The sequence below is a fragment of the Lepus europaeus genome, chromosome 17 (genome assembly GCF_033115175.1).
Source record: "Lepus europaeus isolate LE1 chromosome 17, mLepTim1.pri, whole genome shotgun sequence".
Classification (NCBI taxonomy): domain Eukaryota; kingdom Metazoa; phylum Chordata; class Mammalia; order Lagomorpha; family Leporidae; genus Lepus; species Lepus europaeus.
Window position 1 is genome coordinate 19,578,269 of NC_084843.1, and position 14,002 is coordinate 19,592,270.

General features: G+C 39.0%; 1 protein-coding gene across 3 annotated transcripts in view; it reads right to left on the bottom strand.

Moving 5' to 3' along the window:
* Positions 1 to 6,092: 6,092 nt before the first annotated feature.
* MXI1 (MAX interactor 1, dimerization protein) overlaps positions 6,093 to 14,002 on the bottom strand; it is a 90,603-nt gene continuing 82,693 nt past the window's right edge. For 2 of the 3 annotated variants that reach the window (XM_062214862.1, XM_062214861.1), the window contains 3 exons: positions 12,976 to 13,090; positions 12,245 to 12,416; positions 6,093 to 9,186 (listed from right to left, as the gene is read on the bottom strand). In XM_062214862.1, the coding sequence (XP_062070846.1) occupies positions 9,023 to 9,186; positions 12,245 to 12,416; positions 12,976 to 13,090 (451 nt within the window). In that variant the 3' untranslated portion in view covers positions 6,093 to 9,022. The remainder of the gene's footprint in view (positions 9,187 to 12,244; positions 12,417 to 12,975; positions 13,091 to 14,002) is intronic. The other variant, XM_062214863.1, reaches the window with a different exon arrangement.

Consider the following 14,002-nt stretch of genomic DNA (forward strand, 5'->3'; position numbering starts at 1 on the left):
ACTTAGGATAGTGATGAGGGGTATTCCATCTCCCTTCCACCTCAATGCCTATCAGATTTTCTTCCTAAACATGTAAGACAGGTACAAATTAAAGTAGAAGAGGGGCTGTGTAAGTCCTGAAATTTTCCTTTTTTTTTTTTTTTTTTTTTTATTTGACAGAGAGAGAAAGGTCTTCCTTACGTTGGTTCACCCCCCAAATGGCCGCCACGGCCAGCGCTGCACCTATCCGAAGCCAGGAGCCAGCTGCTTCTTCCAGGTCTCCCATGCGGGTGCAGGGGCCCAAGCACTTGGGCCATCCTTCACTGCCTGCCCGGGCCACAGCAGAGAGCTAGTCCTGAAATTTTCCAGCTACAATGTTAATATTCATCTTGTTACTACTTAACAAGCAGTTTTTTTTAAAAAATATTTATTTGAAAGGTGAGCTACAGAGATAACTTTCCATTCACTGATTTACTCCCCAAATGGCTGGCCGGGCCAAAGCCAGGAGCCACAAACTCCACCTGGGACTCCCACATGGATGGCAAGGACCCGAGGACTCGGGCCATCATCTACTGCCTTCCCAAGCTCATTTGCTGCATCAAAAGCAGAGTGGCTGGGACTTGAACCTACACTCTGGGGATTCCAGTGTCATTGCAAGCAGCAGCACTGTAACAAACATCTTCAGAGCATACCAATAATCTTTGAAGGATTCTAAGAAAATCCTTTGAATTAAAAAGCTCTGAAGGGCAGGTGTTAAGCCTAGCAGTTGGGACACCTGTGTTCCACAGAGGAGTGCTTGTTGCCAACACCCACCCCTGCAGGACTCCTGATTCCAACTTCCTGCTGATGCAGACCCTAGGAGGCAACAGTGACGGCTGAGTGGCTAAGGTCCTTGCCACTGTGTAGGAGACCTGCATTGAGTTCCGGTACAGGCTCTGGCCATTGGGGAATGAATCACAAGATGAGAATATGCTGTCTACCAAACAGAAGAAACCACAAAAGCTGTCAAAAGATTTTTTTAAAAAGGCTCGGGTAATTATGAGAACCCAGAAAATGGGTTTTGTTGATTACCTTGTAATATTTCACTTGATGGTTGTATGTAGGACTGTTGTTAACTTGAGCCTTGGCCTCAGTAGGCCTTTTTTTGTTAATTTTTTTCTGGGAAACTTTGCAGTAGTAGAGAGAAGAAATCAAAGTGGCCACATCATGGCGTTACAGCATGAGATAAGGAGCGGTTGTGGCAAAAGCCTAGACATGGCCCTTGGGGAAATCCCAGTGTGAGGATGATGATGGTCTGTTTAGACCAAAATGAAAGTTAGACTCCTGGAGAGGGAGTACCTGTGCTCGATACTTTGCTGTTATCGACCATTTCAGGGAAAGAACAGTCTTAATTAACACCCCCAAAATTCAGTAACTAAATGTTTAATTTCATAGTAATCAGATAATGAATACCGTTTTAATTAACATGTTGCGATGCCTCAAAGCACGTTGCAAGAGCCAGGACTATAGAACAAGACTGTTTTGAATCCTGGCTCCCCATTTATTACCCTGTGAATGATGATACCTCATTGTTCCTCTCCATAGAAGTAATATATGATAAATTGGAGTTTAAGGCTTGATTTAATCTGGGTAAAGAGCTTATTAGTAGAGTATCTGCTGTAGACGTGTCTGTTACCTGTGCAGAGTGGCAGTAGTAAATATCTTGTCTCTTTAACTTGAATAGTAGCAGTTAACATTACAATGTATAATGCTCATTGCTTAGGATTTAGCCCTTAATTAAAACTATTACCAAAATGTTATCAAATTGCCAGTTACAAAATACACTAAGCAAATTCTAGAAGTTTTAAATTTTCATACTAGGGCATGGTTCTTCACGGGACAGTGGTGCAGGTTAAAAACCACTCCTAATGCTTGTTTAAAAATTGAGGAAGGTCTGGGTCCTATCCCCGATTTATGCAGGCCTAGGTGTGTCTGGTGACAGACATCACAGCTCTGATGAGCATCCTTGACTGAATCATGTTTTTAGGCTGACTATAAAAGGAATTGGATTTTTGAAATTCAGAAAAATTACCTTCACTGGCAGTTTTATTAGGCTAATTATGAAGTCTAGGCATCAAACCAAGATAAAATGTACCAGTTAATTATAATTCATTTTTTAAAAAATGCTTGTTCTTGTCACAAATGAAGGAGGTTTGTGTTTCCAGTATTATGTAGTTTTAGAGCTGAATGTGTTTGCCTTGAAAATACCAAGGGAAACCACCAGGTAAAAAACCACTGTGACTTGTGTCTATAGGTTGTAATTTTATAATTACAGTTATACCTTTTATAAAGTCATGCCAAATGTAATTTCAGCCAAAAATTATATTTAAAGCTTTGATTTGGGATGCTTTTTTTTGCCTTAACTTGGATGTTAATTGAAATAGAAAATTATTAAAACCAACAAGAATTTATATTTGTTACAGTGTTTAGAGGGTTCAATAAATACATGCAGAATTGTATTAAGTATCTGTATTATACTCTGAGGCAATTAGTATAAATGGTAATATACAAGTTTTCAACAGTAAATGTAACCGTTCTTTATATCTAGGATTTTTGAGTTGCAAGTTAAACAGAATTTTTACTGCAGTGGAGAGGAAGAGCATAGCAGACAAAATTACAGGTAATACCATAGTTTAAACAATTATAAACTTGGAGTAATAGAGTCCTTTAGTCCTTTACCCTATCATTTTTTAAAAAATATTTATCTGAGTTACACAGAGGAGAGGCAGAGAAAGGTCCTCCATCCAATGGTTCACTCCCACAATGGCTGGGGCTGCGCCGATCCGAAACCAGGAGCCAGGAGCTTCTCCAAGGTCTCCCACATGGATGCAGGGGCCCAAGGACTTGGGCTATCTTTTTTTTTTTTTTTTGACAGAGACAGAGAGAAAGGTCTTCCTTCCGTTGGTTCACTGCCCCCACCAAGTGGCTGCCACGGCTGGAGCTACACCGATCCAAAGCCAGGAGCTTCCTCCTGGCCTCCCATGTGAGTGCAGGGGCCATCCTCCACTGCCTTCCCAGGCCACAGCAGAGAGCTGGACTGGAAGAGGAGCAGCCGGGACTAGAACCCGGCGCCCATATAGGACACTGGTGCCGCAAGTGGAGGATTAACCAAGTGAGCCATGGCACCGGCCTGACTTGGGCTATCTTACACTGTTTTCCCAGGCCATAGCAGAGAGCTGGATGGGAAGTAGAGCAGCCAGTTCTCAAACCGGTGCCCATATGGGATGCCAACACTTCATCCATGTATGTGTGTAGATAAATTCTTAGGAAACATCTTGAGAGGATCAGAAACCAGTACTATACAAAGGGTATTCTAAAGATTTGTTTTAAAAAGAAGATGGTGTTAAGATTTCTGAGGTTTTTCTTTTTTGCCTTTTCAGTTTTATATAAAAATATAATTTTGTGGCCGTGAGTGAAGTAGATCAGAAATTTCAGTGGGCTTGTGAAGAGTTGATTGCTGAACTAGTTAAAAATATAAAGTTTTTGGTATTTAATTTCTTTCAGTTTTCAGCAATAAAAGCTGGCAGTTTATATCCACTGTGCCGCTGATCAGTTCATTCCAGACTAAAGTCATGGGAATTTTTTTTTTGTGATTTATTTATTTGAAAGAGTTAACAGAGAGGGAGGGAGAGAGATCTTCCATCTGCTGGTTCACTCCCCAGACAACTGAGTTAGAGGTGGGTGGTGGGGGAGAGAGACCTTTCTTCTGGTTCATTCCCCAAATGACTGCGATAGCCAGGGCCAGGCCAGGCCAGAGCCAGGAGCCACTTCTGCCCCATTGGGTGGAAGGGACCCAGGTATTTGGGCCATATACTGCTGCTCTCCAGGTGCATTAGCAAGAAGCTGGATTGGAAGTGTTGTAGCTGGGACACAGACCATATGGGAGCTGTCATAACAGGTGGCAACTTAACTCGCTATGCCACAATGTTGGCCCTAAGTTATTTTTTTAAGAGCACAGCTAAAGGAGTGGTAGTTGTACTTAGAAAAGGTTGACATTTTGAAGAGCTACTGAGCTACTTTCTCAAGTTGGGGCCCCAAATCATGGTTGTTATTTTGCTGGCTCATGATTTCCCTTTCTTACAAATTGATGTGCTTTTGTCTTTTTCCCCTTTCAAGCCCTGTACTTACTTTAGCAAGATGCAGTGAATTTCTGACCAGAGAAACAAAGAATTCAGGCTTGGAGGAAACTCACTTGACTCCATATCCTGGAAAAACTAGAGTTGAAGCCTGAGATCTGCAGCTAGGCTAGTCTTTAATAGATGGTAATTGTCCAATTGTTCATTGCTCAGAAGTAGCTGGAAGGAGTAAGTATCCCTTTGGTTCTTTTGTTTGGAGTTTTTCTCTCCATAAGCACTATCAGCTGTAGTTGGCCTAGCTTTCAGACTAAGTGTGATGAAGCTCATTTACAAACAACTGCCCTCTTAAATTTATATTTTTATATACATTTTAGAGATACTTTATGGCTTTTGTTATATTTTTACAATGCTATTGTGTGCCATGGTATGAACATCTAAAATAAATATCCCAGTTACTGCCCTACCAGTCACGATTGTTTAAGCTTTTCCAATGGCAAAGAACTAAGAGCTTGAAGAAACAGAAAAATTCCAAAATTAGTTGGTACTATTTTACATGTGGTTCATCCTGTAATAATTTCAGACTAGAGAAAGGTGAAACAGAACCAACATGTGATATTGCTGGCTAGTGTATCTATTTTGAAGTATATTACTTTTTATGCAAGAGGCAGAGACAGATCCCAAACCATCTGCTGGTTCACTTCTCAAATGCCTGGAACATCCAGGATGCCAGGCAACTCCAAATCTCCCATTTGGATGGTAGGGATCCAACTACTTGAGCCCTCACCAGCTGCTTCTCAGGGTCTGTGATGGCAGCATGGTAGAACTGGGAGTTAGAGCTGGGAATCAAACCTAGCCCTCTAATAAGGCATGCAGGAATCTTAACTGCTAGGCCCTTAGTATGAGAGACTCCACAAGAAAACTAGGTTCTATTAAATCTGGTGTCCATGCCAGGAAGATAGCTGCTGATGTTCCTATTTTGGCAAGCAATAAATACTAGAGCACTCAATTATGCCGTGATTACCAAAATAGGTTCAACCTCACGCTTCTCAAGAAAGTCTATATAATCACTAAAATGGTAATCCTAAAAAGCCTGTATTTTTTTTTTTTTTATTTATTTTAAAAAGTTACATAGAACGAGAGGGACAGAGAGAGGTCTTCCATTTGCTAGTTCACTCCCCAGTTGGCTACAATGATCGGAGCTGGGCCAATCCAGAGCCAGGAACTTCCTCTGGCTCTCCCACACAGGTGCAGGGGCCCAACGACTTGGGCCATCTTCTGCTTTCCCAGGCCATAGCAAGAGAGCTGGATCAGAAGTGCAGCAGCCAGACTCAAACTGGAGCCCATATGGCATGCCAGCACTGCAGGCGGTGGCCTTACCTGCTACACCACAGCACCGGCCCCAAAAGTCTGTATTTTAAAAATTGTATAGGACATCATCAAGTTGACTTCTTCCAAATAAGTACCTGCTGTGGATTTAAAAATTTTTTTAATGAACCGGTATTTAGAAATAGTCTTTTTCTGCAAAGTCAAAAACTACAATTCAAGATTAAGAATGATACAGTTAGGGAAGGCTGCAGTCATTGGGGAAGAAGAGAAGTACATACTTCTTAGTTTCCTTGTGATGCTATATTTGGGGGGCAGAGGGGACTAATTTACTTTATCAGTTTAGATTGTTAACCTTACAAGACAAGCAGTATTTATAACAACTTTTCAGGAGGAAACAGACTCTATGAAGAAATTAACTTGTCCAGGGTCTGGCAGATGTTGGGATTAAGATATAATTAAAACTTGGTTTTTCCCACATTATGATGTTTCCGGGAGGTGCATTAGGAATCTGACTTTGGTTTAGGTATGGGATTCAGGAGATATAATAGGAAGAGGGAGAAATTTGCTTCTTGAACTGAAAGTAGACTCCCCCTCACAATACCAAAAGGCTGAACAGTTTCCACAGGAGAAATGAATCAGCAAGCAATGTGGCCTTAAGAGCTTAGCTTTAACAATCCTGTCTTTTAAAATCCCTTCATAATGTTAAAAGCAGTCATTGTCATGAGGCCTACAAAAGGCATTTCTGTAGTTCTCAAACCTATTATATCCAGAAACTATAGTCAGAATGCATCGCACTGGAACAGGATTTATCTGTGAGTGTATCATTCACAGACATTTTACAAACAGGTAAATAAAGTTAACGGGGACTACACTGGAAATCTAGACTTTGCAGTTTATAAGGTGTATCCAAAAGAGATGCCCTAAAAAGTGAGAGAATAGATTAAAAATGGATGTGTCCTACTTTGAAGCAATTATCTATCAATTATCTTTTATTATGTGCAGTGAGGTTAGGTGGAGTTATGGAGTACCTACCTAAATTACAAAACAGTAGCAACTGTAATTCAGATGGCCATTAATTTTGGACTAATATATCAACACGGGTGTTTTAGTTGCCTCTTGAAGTGTGCATATTCACCCATATTTGTGCCTTCATAGAGAAGAGTGGTACAAAAATAACTCTGGTTTCATTTATTCACAGTTTTTATTTCTTGCAGTTAACTTCTGGGTCTTCAGAGTCGATTTGTCTTTTAAAAAATTAATACTCATTGTGTCATCTACCTTCCACCTCCCTCCCCTCCCTCACCCCAGAAAACAAAATCAGGAAAGTAATTCAGGGCAGTTGAGATAATGTACCTATAGGTTTGTAACAAAGGCTTCCCAGCCCATTATCCTGTACATACAAGCACACAACAAAATGGCAGCACCTCAGGTTTTCCTGAATGAAGTCCCAAACCGCAGCCCTAAATGATGCCACTGAATGCCATGGCAGTAACAGAATGAGACCTTAGTCATTGGCTTTCATTTACTTTCCATGGTCATTAGCAGTCTTTAAACTGTCTCACTTGGGAAAGTCAAAAGTAAGCAAATATATAGAGCAACAGCTTGACCTGGCCAGGAGTACTTATGAATGAAATCAAAGATAATTTACCTGGACCATACAAATGAATTTGTGTCATGTTTTTCATTTAAGTCCCCAGCACCTGGAGTGTAGCACGTTCTAATACTGGGCTTCTAAAGGCATGCAGTTTTTCACACATATCTACTTCAGAGAATTTCCTCCACTCAAACATATAATCAAGGAAAAGATAAAACTTTGGAGGCACAGAAGAGCACAAGAACAAGTGAGTATACGCTGAGGCCTTATGTATGTCCAAGATGATACATTTCATGTATAGTTTGTGTATAGAAGCAGTGAATGCTGTTAAAAGTGCTACTCAAAAAAGGATAGTCTAACATTAACACACAACTGCGCTGCTAAATATGGTTGTCTTTATTTTGTTTTTCCTGGCCCAGCCCTATCTAAACATAAAATAAAACTATAGGACTGAAATTAACAACCCATTAAAATCAGCAATAAGTTATGAAAATCATAAAGCTTTTTTTTTTTTTTAAGTATTAAGGGCAGTTAAATTATTTAAAGTATACAAAGTCCAAACAGCCAGGGGTAAAGTCTCCAAGAAGGCTTCCCAGGGTAAGGGAAAGGGCCAGAAGCGAACCTTGGAGTTTGAAAGACAAGGGGAACACATGACATCAAAGTGCAGGCTAGAAATTTCACTTAGAAGAAAATAACATTTCTGAAAATATTCATAAGAGCAACAATAGCACCTGCACAATAGGATTGTGAGGAAGGAGAGAGACTGCCTGTAGGGAAATGGAAGCAGATTTTAACATGAAAATGAGACAAGTGCTGAACTTAACTATGTTAACTATGATAGTGTGTCTACTGTAGATACCAGATGGTTAAAAGCTGGTAAAAGGTAATGATTCGAAAGAAAACAAAAACAGCATTGACTTTTTTTTTTTTTAACCTAACCCAGACCTCATTCATTTTGTGCACTATAAAGAGTGAGGTGTGAGGTGTTTTAGTTATCAAATGCTGCATCAAAATAGATGATTTCTTTTCCCATGTGTTTTTCCACTATAAAAGACATCTTTTTTTTTTTTTTTTTATGGACAAGCTTTAAAAAGATGTCATTTTGGTTTTCAACACATATAAACAGTTATCAAAATCTGAAATAAAAATGCTGCCGTGGCTCAGACCTTGGCCTGCTAACCTGTGTGCACAACTCTTCTGACCCATGTGGACACAGAAGCACGTGGAACGATTTTCCCTTCTGGCTCCCCAGTCCACACTCATAGGCCTGTGTGACAGAGGCTGTCATGCATGGACTGCCCCCCATGCGGCCTAGGGGCGGTGGGCTGGCTAGCGGGCATTTGGGTGCCCTAGTGCTAACGATGCGGGAAAAGGTTAGCTTGCTTAGCATGGAATCCAACAGAAAGCTGAGCTGCATGATGATCCCTTTCAAAAGGCTTCATGGGAGTCTCTCCTTTTGTAGAGCATGAAATGAGCTTTTTAATTTTTTTTAAAGAACTCATCATCCACAGGCTTCATGATAAATTGTCCCAGGCTAAGTTGTCATAGCTCTAGCTATCCAAGAATAATGCCTGATTATCTTGTCTTTTCATTACTGTAGGTTTGATTTTGTTTTTAGGGCCATAAAGCTCAGGATGGGAACATAATCCCATTCTTCAGTGTGTTTACTCAACATGGTATGAGCAAACTCAGAAAAAGAGGACAGAATCTCTAATGTCCTCTTTGTCTTAACACTAAATCAAGAAAATATCAGACAGGTTTTTCTGCTGCTGTTAGAAATTGTGATTTTTCCAATATGCATATTAGGAATATTTGTTCTGCTGGAGAGGCCGTGCCCCACTTTTTGCTGAGTATTTGCTTAAATACAGGTCTTCTGACCCTTTGTTCAAGTATAGTATTCTTTCATTTAGTTTTAAAGAGGAGACTGCATCATGAACCCAATTTAAAGAGATTGTACGGAGTTGGCCCAGTGATTATTTTGCCCTGCACTTGTTTTTCATGCTGGGTTCTAGGAAGTGAACGAAAGTTTGACACTGGCACTGGAGTAACCCTCGTCGCTCCCAATACTCTGCAGGCTGCTGTGGTCGTCAATGTCACTGATGCTGGTGGTGCTTATATTGTCCACTTCTCCATGGGAGAACTCTGTGCTTTCAACATCCACTTCAATCTCCTCTGCCAAAGGGGGAAAAAAAGAACATTAATAATCTAGTACATGGGCACCTTTAAAAACTAACAAGACATGAAAAGTGCTGTCTAAGTTATACAAGTGTGCTATCGGGGAACATTAAGGTGAAAAGAGACAAGAATATTTCTTGCAAAGGGGAATTTCTGGTATACAATGGTGGTCTTAATTTAGGCTGCAAGTTTACTAAACCCCTTGACGCCAGTCCGTCTGGACCTCCCACTAAAGTCACTAGGCCTATTTGGGAATTAGTGCTTAATATTAAAAGATCCTGATCTCATGTGGTTTAACAACATCTGCTTTGCATTAAACCAAAAACTAATTCTCAGTGCTGTTTATTAATCAGGGTTGCCTTAAAGGGGGAAAAAAACCCACAAAGTTAATACAGGCAAACTAGAATATTTATCCATCCAGGCCTTTGATGGTACCTTGGTACAGCTCTACAGATTTCTGTAATTCATGAGACTTCTACAATTCATTATAAAGTAGATTCGTCTTCAATTTAATCTTCTTGTATCAAATATAGCTTGAAATAAGGGCATGAAGCTTAAGTTACAGGATTATAATGCACAAGGCATTTTGATGGTGATATTTAGTTTTAAAAGCCAAACATAAAAGCCCTAAATATATATACATATATATGAGATAGTTATGACTATTAAATATACAAATACAATAATTAATCATTAATATATAGAAAGCAATTTTTTTAAAAAAACAAAAGGCAGTTAAAATTGTTTTCCTCTGTAAGAGCTAGGATGAAGCAACATTGTTCGGTTTTCTTCACGTAAAGCCATCATGATGTCTCAAATCTGGCACTGACTTTATGAGTCCAGACTATTCACAACTGCCTTCTGAAAAGCGGCTTCTTGCTGAGGCCAAAAAAGACAGGGTGAAATCATTTTAAAGTGTAAACTCTTCAAAAGGGCTTGTTTTTCAAAAGTTCTAGAGGTTTGGTTTTGAAATGCAAGCAGCTATCCAAACAAGCTGTACAAATAATCTATGAATTCATGATTCTTTGCTTCATATCCATTAAATCTTCAGAAGCCATACCACGTTTCCCAGTATCATAGAACACTCATCCAGTCTACAGTTGGAAAATAATAGCAAGGTACCTTACCTAACTCAGTAAAAAAAAAAAAAATCACAGGCTGCTCTGGACAAATAGACCAGAGATGTTAGTTACTAAACATCCCTGCAATGGTGGAGGACAAAAGGGTTGCTAAGGATTAGAATGGTGTGTAGTAAGGTACCAACAAGTCCACTGGGAGTACTTTAAAAAAAAAAAAAAAAGGAACTTATCTAACGATAAAAATATACCCACTTTGAAATTTGGAGGTCGCAAAGTGCAAGTGTTATATAGATCAATAGTATCTTAAAAGTTCTTTCAAATGCATTGTAGATTTTGCATACTGATTCAAACATACTAATGGTTAAATGCCATTTTTGAGACAACTGGAGAAAATTGATTACAGACAAAGTGGCTATTAGATGGCAATTAAATATCTGATTTTATTTTGTGGGGTATTACATTTTAAAAGTTCTACATGAGTACTTAAAAAAGATGGCAGAAAAGTGGAATTCAAAGACAAGTTTATTCCGGGGCAAAAAAATTTTGGAATTCATGCCTGGTTTTTTCATAATATGCATTTTTCACAAACTTTTTGAAGTCTTCCATATTTATTCAAGATATGTACTGAAGTATATGTACTGAAGTATGGGATTTATTTAAAACATTCCAGAAAAAATATTAAGGGTGAGAGTGGTAGAGAATGAATGACAGAATGTGGGTGGCTGTTCAACCTGATGATGGATACATGGGAGCTCACTGTTCTATTTTCTTTACTTTTAAGTATGTTTGGAAATTTCCGTTATAAAATTCAAAACAAAAACTAAAATTCAGGCTTAAAACCGAGTGTCACTTGTCCAATATTTAATAATCCTCAAGGTCTCATGAACTCTAGTTTCTCAAATGTAAGGCTTAAAGTCATCAGTGTTCATTGCTGGAGTCTTTTATTGCGGTTTGAGCCCTGACATTGGTAACAGCTACAGATGAACAGGTTAGTAAAAGACCGTTTCTTTTTTTTGATTGGCTTTTGTTCTTTAATTTTGCCAAAGATACTTGTTGTAGGATAGATGAGAAAAGAAATAAAGGATAGTAGTACTTCAAAATATACATAACTCACTTCTGTGATATCTCTTGCCCAAAAATGCATCACCTATCTTTAATCTCATTACCTAAAAGCATCAGACTCAAATTAAGGAACACTGTATTTTGTATATAAAATCATATATATAATTGCCTAGAATTCTTCAAAAGTGTTAATGATAATGAAAAGAAAAAGACCAAGGAACCACCAAATGCAATGCAAGCAAGGTTTAACATAGGACCCTGGAGCAGATAATGGACATTAGTGGGAAAATTAGTAAAATTTCAGTGAGGTCTGCTATTATGGTTAATTTGATAATTTGATAACTATTATGGTTAATCAAGCATTAGGGGAAGCTAGGTGAAGAACAGATGAGAACTCTGAAAACTTTTCTATAAATTTAAAATTATTTCAAGGGGCTGGCAATAATGGCTTAGCAGGTTGCCTGTATCCAAATGCTGGTTCAAGCCCTATTTACTCTGCCTCCCATCCAGCTTTTTGCTAATGGACCTGGGAAGGCACCTGAAAATAGCGCAACTACTTGGGACCCTGCCACATGTGACCAGAATGGAGTTCCTGGCTTCAAGCTGGCCTAAACCTGGCTGTTGTAGCCATCTGTGGGAGTGAACCAGCGGATGAAAGATCTCTATTGCTCTGCTTTTCAAAAAAATAAATCTAATAAATAAATCTTTAAAAAATAAAAATATTTCAAAATACAAAGCATATATAAAAATAAAAATTCTATAGGTCCCACAGAAACTGCTAGATAATGTTGTGGTTGCATAAAACCTAGAATGTTACACTACTGGCTAACAAGAAAGCCATCAGTACTTCCCTACCTGCCCTCCGCAAATCCAGACGCTCAGTATCTCAGTAGAGAAAGAGGTGCACTGCCTACCTCGCTCTGAGTCAGAACGATCTGAAGAAATAGTTGACCCAATGCTGTCCATTCGTATCCGTTCCGTCTCCTGAGGGCCCTGCAGCTGTTCCAGTCTCCGCTTCAGAAATCTCTGTTCTCGCTCCAAGTTCTCGAGCTGGTGCTGGCTCTTCCTTTCAGCTTCTTCAAGTTTCTAAAATGATAAAATGCTGTTTACATGTGTGTGCAGTCCAATACAGATTTCTACCTAACATCTGAAAATTTTCTGGCAGAGAAAACAAATGAATCATACATAAATGCCTATTTTTTTAAGCATCAACATAGTTCTCTCCTTTTTTGTGTATGAACACTACATTTCTTGAACAATAAGGACTTCTGAAAAGCCAGCTGTACCGAGGATTCTACAGTAATCTGCAGTGTGGTGGTATCTGATGGAAAAATACTGAGGGGACTTAACCAAATGAAGTCATCTCCACCAGAGGGCACAACTGCTGTCCTTCTGGGCATCAGGAGAGTAACTGTTATTTTCCTAGCATTCCCAACTCTTCAGACGGCTACGCTGTCAAAATAATTTAGCTTAATCAGGTTATGTTGCTCCCATCAGATTAGCTGGTAAGTTTTTAGAAAGATTTCTCTTGAGATATTTAAGGAGGGCATGGTGAGTTAGCTGATGTGTATGAGTAGGAATCATTCCTAATAATTTAACCAGGTCTCAGAGAATCATGTACAAATCTGAAAGTAAAAATTCTCACCTTGATGTGTGCTTTGGCTTTGTTGAGCAAACCAAGTGTTGTATGCCTGGTGCAGTCTGGTCCTAGAGGAATCAGAACTTTTAAGCGTTCTAAACATAGGCGCAGATGAGCTCGTCTGAGACAAAGAAATAGTCAAATTAGCGCAGTCTGGGTATTCCAGTAGAAACATGATAAAGTCTTATTCTAAGACAAACAGTACTTTGCAGTTATTCAGCCTATACCCATTTTAGTAACCCTAATTCTTCAGTTTCGAAGTGTGCATACAGGGGTGCCTGCATTTCAGATTGTGCTATTTCTGTTGTACTCTGTTCCACTTCAGATTACTGTCCCCAGTGGTAATCTGTTAATGATGGTTTATTTTTTAGTCTATCCCATAAGCTGTCTCAACTTTATTAATATGGAAGTGTGAAAATATACTAAGCTAACTGTTTGATTTAGAAAGCCTATAACCACAGGGTAGCACAGGGCTTTTCAGTTGTGGCACTCTAAAGAGTTAAAAAATGTTCCTAAGTTTGCATTTCCTTCTTCCTACTCTTTACTTGCACACATACATCCCCACAATTGATAGCCATCTTAATGAAGTTTCCTGTTATGTGTGTATGAAGTTAAGCTACATGAAATTTGATATTCAATCATTTCTCATCTATAAAAATGCCAACTTCATAAGGTCCAGCACAAAACAAAAACAGCAACATTCTGTAACCAATCTGACAAAATGTGCAGCCTCATTTACAATTCTAGCCACGAAGATAGCCCAGAATACGGTCCCCTTCTTAGCTAAGTATACCAACATTACCTTAATTTTTAATTTTCTTTCTTCCTCTCACTACACACTTCCAACTTTCTCCACAAGGAAAACAAGTGATAAAATTCTTTACTGAAAGTGATCATATTCTTTTGTCCACTATCTTGTGGTAAAGTTGGGAGGAAATTTCTCATGGAATTGTTAGCAGACAGCCTCATGAATTTACCTTTCCTGTGCTCTAAAAAGAACTAAGATCGTGGGGAGGACAGTGAGTTCTGAGTA